Source organism: Lagenorhynchus albirostris, chromosome X, assembly GCF_949774975.1.
Source record: "Lagenorhynchus albirostris chromosome X, mLagAlb1.1, whole genome shotgun sequence".
NCBI classification, from domain to species: domain Eukaryota; kingdom Metazoa; phylum Chordata; class Mammalia; order Artiodactyla; family Delphinidae; genus Lagenorhynchus; species Lagenorhynchus albirostris.
In genome coordinates this window covers 68399812-68408799 of record NC_083116.1, presented here as the reverse complement: position 1 = coordinate 68408799, position 8988 = coordinate 68399812, and the positions used below count along the sequence as shown (strand labels likewise).

Below are 8988 nucleotides of genomic sequence, written 5' to 3'. Positions count from 1 at the left end.
TTTGACTGCCACCTTTTGATTACATATAGAGCACTCCATTCCTGTAAGCTAACAGGTGACTTTGAGATCTGGAGTCTTGGGGATCACAGTACAGGCAGAGTTGGTTATTCCAAATTAAATTCAGCTGCAAAACAGAAAAATAAAAACAAAAACAAAACAAAGACTAGTTCCTAGGAACCAGCTACAGCATTTAGTAAAAACAGCTAGCTATCAGAGTGGAGAAATAGAAGAAAATGTTCCAGTTTGATTATTTTCCCTTTTGGATGGCTGCTGTAGAGCAGGAGACATGTTGCACCCGGTGCCTTTCCATTAAGTAATTTTCCAGGACTCACCACACACAAAGCCTAGGAATAGGCCTGAAGCAGCCTCATGAAATGCTCTTCACTCACTTGTCCCCACAGACATACACAATCACACCATCAAGAACACAGGCTTGTTCATTTTACTACCTAGCAGTAAGTAGTAGAGCTGGCTGGTAAAAGGAATCATGGACTGGGAAGTGTGTATACTTATATATATGACAGGCTTCCTTCCATTTCTCTCTGACTACTTTCAAATGTTGCTTCTCTGTTTGTGAATATATTTAGGTGGCAATGACTAGGTAGGTTCATATTTTGCTTAAATTTTTCCTTTTGAAACATCTTCCCTTTTTTTAAAATTCCCTTTTCCCCCACCCACTTATTCTCCACCCTCCCACCCGCAGCCTATATATTCACAAGTTAATAGGTTAGTAACAATATTAGTAAGAATAGTAAGAGTAACAACAACAACAACCAACAATATTAATAATATGAATCCCCTATATCTCTATAGCACTTTACGATCTACAAAGCGCTTTCACGTCCATTATCTCATCTGTGCCATAATGCAACAGTCATCAGACACACAGGCCTTCAACTGTGCAAGGAAAATAGACCAAATGTTAGAAGTCAAGTGGTGAATAAAGGGGAAGAAAAAGCTAGTCGTGAGGGATGCTGAAGCTGTGAAATTTTTTAAAAAGGGAAAGGGCTTGAATAAAAAAATGTGATTTCAAAAATTTATATTAAAGATTGGGAATTAAGTTTAGTGTGTGGCATCAAATACTAGTTATGTTCAGACTAAGTATATATGGCCCCAATTAGTTGTTATCACAAATTGTTCAGCTTATCGAATGTGATTCATAGGTGTCAAACTGAGATGCCTTAACATTTTCTTTAAATGACATTGGCATTGCAAGATTAAACACTTAACACTAAAGCCATGATATGAGTGCACTTTTGACAAAACTGGAATAAAACATTTAGGAAACTACTTAAATAAAAGCAATCTATGTACTTCATTTATCTTAGTGTTAATTTTATAGCTATTTTATAATTTATCCCAGACTATTATAAAATATATAAAACTGAGATATAAAGTATCAGCAATATAACTTTGCACTTTAAATAATTTTCAGCTACAGATTTTGCTTTTAGAAAACAAACTTTAAAGCAGCTGTTTTGTTTCCTTGTAAAAGTTTCTGTAAATGCATATACTTGGGTCCCTGATGGACTTAGCTGTTGTGACTTCCAGACTTTTCCAACACTTTAACCCTTATACAATGGAACAAACAAACCTTTATTGTGCCTTGTTTAATGGTTCATGTTTCCACACAGGACAGTAGAATTTAAATTTTTAAAATAATGTATGTATGCTTATAGATATATATATTTTAAAACTTAATTAATGAGCTTTAAAATGTGGGGTGAATCTGTGAGATGAGGTAAGGAAATTTGGCACATTTCAAACAGTATCCTTTAAGTTTTGGTAAATTGTGTAACACAACATATTTTTCCACTGTGATCTACAGGTGCTATCCACATAAGTGGGGGTGGTTAATAGCAAGAATCACTGGAATGTTTCTAGTAAATTAACAGGGACAAGCTCCCCAAATACTCACAACCAAATGTTGATATAGAAGTAAAAATATATACAATACAGTCACTTTTTTGTAGTTTGGCACAATGTTTTACTTCCTTTCCCCTTGGGTAAACAGTGCATAAACTACTTTGTGCAACTGTATGACTTCTAAAGTCTTTTACATAGAACATCAGATTAAAGTTTGCTTCCAAAGACTTATTCCCACACTTTAAAATTCTTTTCTTTAAGCACTTACATGTCAACATACATACCACAAGGCATATTTTGAAAGAAATAAAACACAAACATCAAATGTCTTTCTGGAAAATGGGAGTCTCTTCTTCAAACACAGGTAAAACCCAAAATGCTGTTTCTGCTTTTAGGAGATTGTAGTCGGAATCCCTGCAGAAAAACCAAACAATTTATGCCATCTTAGTTAGCTTTAGTGTATGTCCCACAAAGGGATCATACAATCTAAATTTGTTTACATCATACTAGATGCCGTACGATGCAGAAAAAGATACAAATAGCAGGGGCCACTAGAAAGCACTCCTAATTGCCAAATGATGAGATTTTGTTTTCCAAATTATGCTCTTTTTGCTTAAATGATCTTGGCATTTTTGTCTATATAACTTTTAAATTCTGTTATTCAAAAATTTTCTCACTGCAAAGTCCTTCCCTTCCCCAAGTCATTCAAGAGCATATTTTAGTTGTATTTTCTCAGTAAGTAAAAACTAATGCTGACTAGCAGAAAAAGTAGCCTTGTCAGAATTTATCCCTAGTCAAGCCACTACAAAATTGCCCAATCTTTTGTGTGGCTTAGAGGTATAGGGATTTTCATGCACTTTTTTTCTTTTCGTTTTAATTTGAAAAAGAAGGGAATGGGACAGTTTCTTTCATGCAAACTGCTTTCAAGAGGGAAAAAAATGAGGGACTGCGGGCTTAGCAGAGTAGGAAAGCTAAGGGTGCATCATCTCAGCCATTTTGATGCAGTATTACCTCAGTTTTTCAAAAGAAGCTGTCCCAGCCTCATCCTTGTGGACCTGTTCTCGCTCCATACGCTTTCCCTTACACTTCTCATCTCTCAGGGCCTTGGAGCTGGTTTTGTGACGATATAACTTTTTGTGTGTCGGTCCATTATTGCCTAAAGTGCTCAGGTTATTATACTTTTTATCAAAGAAGGCAGAGCGAGAGTCCTCGTTATAACCAGACATGCTTGCACGACCAGGATCACCTATCGCTGCTTTCCCATTGCTTTTACTCACACCCTTGATGGACCTGTGATTCTTAGTGGCTCCTGGAGAGCCACTGTTGGCCTTTTTCTTAGATTCCTGTGGTGTCCCAGCCAATATTTTGAGGGTTTTTAATTTTAGACTATTGGACTCAGGGGAGTAGAATATATTGGGGTCTCCATGGTGCTCCATGGGTTCGCAAAGGGGCTCTATGGAGGCCATCATGAATCTCTGCACATCTGCCATACCAGAGGCAATGTTGGACAAGATATAAGAAGGCTCCTGAAATTCCCGTTGATCATCATCCAGAAGGTTGTTGGTGTTGGTGCCCATGCTCATGTCACTCCAGCCTGGGCTGCTCTCCTTCCCCAAAGACCAATCTCCAGAAAGTCCCTTCTGACTTGGCATCTTCATAGAGGCCACAGGGCCACTATGCTGGATACATTCAGCCAAAGTCTTCCCTGTGGAGGATATGCTGTTGACTTGGCCTCCTCCACGACCGATGCCAATTTGCATTTTCTCTCCATTGACTGCAGCCATGAATTTCCCTTTCTTTGTTGACTTAGGGACCTGGCGGGAGGTTTTGCCAGGTGGTTTTTCAATCCCTTTGTTGTTGGCTTTGGGGTTTTTTTTCCTGTTGTTTTTCTGAGAAGAGCTTTGGTTCGTAGCCCCACTCTTGTTGGGTGAACTTTTCTTTCTTGATTTTGACACCTTGTTGTTGGTACTCATTTGACCAGATGGATCATTAAACGCTGATAAGCAAGGGGCTTTTTGGAGCAGGCTGACAGAATCCTCATCATTGAACATATGGAACTGAAACTGATGGTTATTTAAAGTAAATCCATCATCCACTTGGACCTGCCGTGAAAGGGTACTGCAGTCCCATTTGATTTTTTCCATATTGCCCAGTATTCCTGGGACACCCTCTTGGAACACCTTTAGTGTTCCTAGTGTCTTGATACTCTCACATCTGGTAATCTGAGGGGAAAGACTGGGGGTGTCAGGTGGGGACATCTCTGAGAGGGAAGAGTGGCGGAATTTGTCAGGAGTGAAGTTGGAGATATCCAGGAGGTCAGTGGACTCCTTTAGTGGTGCTATTTCATCAATGCTCTGCTGGATCACCAGCTTGGGGCTGCAGTGGGCCAGGAAGTCATCAGTGATATCATCATCACCATCCTTTTCACAAGACTTCAAGCTTAAGGAGCAATAATTGCTTGAGTTGACAGAGAGTGGGGCCATGGAATCAAAGCTAAAGAGCCGCCCATCATCCATATTCACTGGACCCTGCTGGAAAGGAAAGCAGGTCTCTCCATTATTAAAGTGACATAATTGATAAGAGTCATCAGATGAGAGCTGGGTGTCTTGCACAGACGCATACAGGACCTTGTTGCAACTACTGCCACTGCTGCTGAGGCAGATCGGATTGTATGTTGTAGCTGTGAGGTTATTTTCCATGGAAACTACTTGGGAGACTCCAAATTCACATGATTGGTTTGGAGCTATCTCCCTTGAGACTGCAGCCATGAATTCCTGGGAGCCAGAAGTAGGTTTGTTGGGCCACACATTTCCATAGTTGCTTGATTCCATTTTGAAGTTTTGGGATGATTGAAGCAGCTCAGACTCAGAAGGCGAGGAAAGCACACAGTCCTGGGCAGGCTGGAGAGGTACAAATGATTTTTCTGTTTGAGTGAGGCTGACTTCATTTTGCTCTGGAGAATGCTGAGTGAAGTATGAAATGCCAGTATTATTTGACAAGTCAGAAGCATCTAACAATGTCTGCAAATACCCTCCAGGGATAACAGGTATATTGTTGGCAACATGAGCAGATGATAGAGGCATTTCAGAAGAGCAAGTGGTTGGTAGGAAAGTAGAATTCTTAGCAACCTTTGTCTCATGAAATTCAGATAGATGTGAACCGTTTGAGGTCCCAGGAATAGCTTCATTCTTTGAATTAGCCTTGGAAGATTGGTCTCCCAAAAGAGGGGTCATTTGAACAACTGGCTTGCTTTCTTGCCCAGCTTTGATTTTCTTGGATTTTAACCTGGCTTCACTTTTAAATTTGATTTTGTTGAGCACTTTCCTCTCTGGCCCCTTAAATTGTGCATCTTGGGCTTTGACTTTCACTGAGTCAGGGCCTGTGATGTCATTTAAATGTGATCCATTTGCACAGCTGGGGGCAGCCAGAGGTGCTGACTTCAGTGTACCTTTCAGGCCTCCATCTTCTTTACGACTACTAGCTTGCCTCTCATCATTGCAGAATGAAACCTGCTTACCACTTGCTGAAGTTTCCATGGATGGGATTCTTTGAATCCTGTGCCTGTTGCCAAGTTTAGATTTTCGTTTGCGAGCAGGTGGCAGGAATGACACCTCAAAGCTACCTGGTTCAAAGCTTTGCTTTTGGCATAAGGGTGTTTTGTTGGAGTCTGAATTGCTGTTTCTCTGCTTTTTCTTCTTTTGCCAGAAGCCCTTCAAGGGGGCCAGCTTGGAATATTTGTTGAGCTGCGTCTCACTCAAATTCACTGTTGTCTCACTGGCATCCACCCTACCCAACTTCACCAGCATGTTCTTCTCACCTTTAAAACGATTGATGATGATATATTTGATAATAACAGGGGGCTCCTTACGAGTTACTTTTCTTCTCTTTTTGGGACACCATTCATCATCATCTTCCTCTTTACAACCACCTGGTAGCCATTCCTTCCTCTCATTTACTTTTTCACCCTCTAGTGAGTCAACATCATATAGATAATCTTCACTATACCTGACTTTTCTCTTGGCTCGCAGCCCATAATTCTGCTGGGAGGAGGAGCTGCCAGAATTAGTGTCCCGAGCCATATAGCGGCTACAGTCCTTGATCTCCCCCATGGCATCATAAGAGACCTCAATGAAGGAACTGTCATCACTAAAATTCCCTGATGCCTCCAAGGAATTGGCAAGATGGCCTTGCTTTGGATTCTTAAATTGCCCTACTTCAGGTCCACTGCATGGTTTATTTAAGGCAGATTTTTCTCCATTATCCTTTGCCTCTTTTTTCTCTACACCTTTGTCTTCCTGGCCTTCTTCTTTGCCTTTCTTCTTGTCCAAGATTTTATCTTCCTCCCCCCAGATAATGCTCACATCAGGGACCTTGAATTGGGAAAGATCACTGCTCTGCTTCAGGGCCCCACTCTTAGACTCCCGCTTGGGGCAGGTAGTGAAGACACTGGGAAAAAAGTTGAATTGGGCATCCTCCTGCATCAAAAGGGTGGTTTTGTCTCGAACGTTGTCCTGGAAGGATTCATATCGAATTTTCAGGGAGCAGACATCACTGCCCAGTGTTGACTCATCATCATCGAACATGTAGTTATCCACATCTTCTTCAGAGAACAGGTTGACAGACAGCTCATTCTTGGAACAGAGGTCAAGAAGTTCAATCTTACTCTCACTAATAAAAGTCTCAAAGTAACCCCAATCCTGATTGGAATTTGCCAGCAAAGCCTCTTCCGTATTGCACTTATCTAATAGTAATGCCTCATAATAACTTTTCTGAGCTGGGTCCTCCAAGTCAATGTCAGGTTTCTCGGCTTCTCGTCTATCTCCTGCCTTTGATTTGTGCAGTGGGAAGCCTAGGAGCTGGTCTGAGAGCAGCTGCTCTCCATATTTCATGTTTTCTCCAGCATTAATACACTGAATCCCTATATCAGAGACTGCACAAGTTTCATAATCCCTATTTAGATCACTGACTTTTAGACTGATCCCTGGCTCAGGATCTACTGCATCCTTGGATTCCATGAAGCAGCCCAAGCAAGTCCGGCTTGGCTGCATGAGGCACTCCCCATTCAGAGCTGACATGCCTGCAGGCTCCATTATGGCAAATGGAGCTTTCTCACACTCATTGGGCAGTGACCATGTGTTCAGGCCTTTTGAAACACCAGATGTAAGGGAGATGGCATTCACAGAAGCACTATTAGCAGCATGCTCAGGTGCTTCAATCAGGCCCAAAGGAGAGGGAGGGCTCTGCATACAGGGCTTCTTAGAGGGCAGAGGCAGGAGACCTCTGGGATACATCAGGTTCTCTTTTTGAGCCACCAGTATAGGCTGGATTGGTGTAGCAGCATCTAGAGCTGCAAATGACTTCATTGCCACATCCTGGTCCTCTGAATCTAGAGAAAAGGGGAAAAATGACAGAAATAAAGTTAAAGGTATTAGACCAGACTCATTAACTCTCTTTCCCTTGATCAGTTTCTGGTACTTGATCTTATGATATAAAATCTAAGCTTCAGCTTCTCTAACTTTAGAAGTAGAAACTACAGAGTTAAAGAACAACCTTGATTTTATATTGAACATTCATGCGAGTGAAAAATAATATTTTTTAGGTTCAGCTTTTTCTTCAGACACACATGGCACTCTCCTCAGAAATGAGGAAAAAATTGGATTGCTTGATCAACTGGAAAGTCAAATCTTTCAGGGTGGGAAAATGCTGAGATGGGATATATTCATGGTTTTGAACTATGAGGCATAGTCCTATCCTTCAGACCTCACCTATGTTTTGGAAGCTCCTACTGAGTCTAAACATTCCAAACTTCACATCAGAGCATATTTCTAATTCACCAGGAATTTAGAGGAGCTTAAGTATCCATTTGATAGAGATGATTTGGGAGAGCAAAGGGGTTGGATTTGATACCTCTTAGAGACCCTTCTAGTCCAGTTAGAGATCTGGTGGAATAAAGTTTAGGATTAACTCCTATCTCAGAGGCATCCTAGACTTAACTTGCCCCAGCTCTGTGGATACTGAAAATCTATAGTACTAACAAAGGACTACTGGGAGAGATATTACATACCACAATTAAATTCCCTTACCATTTTCCTTGACCCCATTAATCATAGTGTTTTCTCCATTGGCTGAGGCAACAACAGCCTTATCTTGTTGGTTATCCATGAATGGAACCTCTTATTGTTTCATTCCAAGTCCAAATGCTGTCCAACCTGCACATTTCAAATACATAATATCAGTCATCAAATTTTCTTCTCTGTTTTAAGCTCATTTCAGCTAGAGAGGTTTTAAAATGTTCACTGGAATTTACCTATTTCCAGACTGGTTTCATAGCCACTATTGTTTTTGTTTCATATTTTATACCTACTATATAAGTCAATTTGGAAACTCACACTTCATTCACACATTCTAGATCCTTCTGTCTCCTCTAGGCTACCATACCATTCAAAACTGAAATCTGAGGAAGCAGGCAAACTTACATCTTCTTCCAGATAGTAATACATTTAACCTAATCATGGTCATCCAATTAGGAAGGACACAAAGTAGAGCCCAGACTAACCTGAGACAAGGGGTGTGTACATGTGGAGATTGGCTTTATTTCTGTTTGTCTCATCTCTAATTCAGATGATCATAAGCTCTTAACAAAACAAGCCAATTCGTATATACACACATATACATCACATTCATATTTTCTCTGTGCTTAAAATTTGACTGCTAAGTATGAAAGAGGTAGAGAATTCCTTCCATGATTTCTTGGCTTTCATGACCTGAGCTCTGGTTTTGACAAATATTTCTCCAAGCCCACAGCAGGATTTTTAAATGTGACTACAAAGAAGATCTGGAATTTCTGAAAATGTCCCAGCATTATCTGGTATTTTTAGTGTATAGAACACATATCTATAGCCCCTCATGTCTTGCCCACCTACTTGGAGGGTAGGTATATGCAAAATGATATGAGGCACAGCCACTCAAGGTGGAGGTCTCTACCATGTGCCACTACAGCATCTATAAATCTCTATTTATTCCAAACCCCCTTTCTCTAGACCTTTTCCTCAGCCAAGGATCCATCCTTTTATTAAAAAGCATAGACTACTTTACTGATGGCCAAGCAGCTATTACAAAAAT

At 40.6% G+C, this 8988-nt stretch overlaps 1 protein-coding gene across 1 annotated transcript; it reads right to left on the bottom strand.

Annotated features, from left to right (window-relative positions):
* Positions 1-2186: 2186 nt before the first annotated feature.
* NEXMIF (neurite extension and migration factor) lies at positions 2187-8028 on the bottom strand. Its single transcript, XM_060137469.1, has 3 exons — positions 7950-8028; positions 2878-7252; positions 2187-2280 (listed from the first exon to the last, which is right to left on the bottom strand). Exons 1-3 carry the CDS (start codon positions 8026-8028, stop codon positions 2187-2189), a joined length of 4548 nt encoding a protein of 1515 aa, XP_059993452.1.
* Positions 8029-8988: the final 960 nt, after the last annotated feature.

Coding starts and splice junctions, on each gene's coding strand:
- NEXMIF (XM_060137469.1), bottom strand. CDS start 8,028: ATGGATAACCAACAAGATAAGGCTGTTGTTGCCTCAGCCAATGGAGAA. Junction 7,253..7,949: donor TAATGGGGTCAAGGAAAATG/GTAAGGGAATTT, acceptor CCTTTTCTCTAG/ATTCAGAGGACCAGGATGTG. Junction 2,281..2,877: donor GCTTCTTTTGAAAAACTGAG/GTAATACTGCAT, acceptor GTTTTTCTGCAG/GGATTCCGACTACAATCTCC.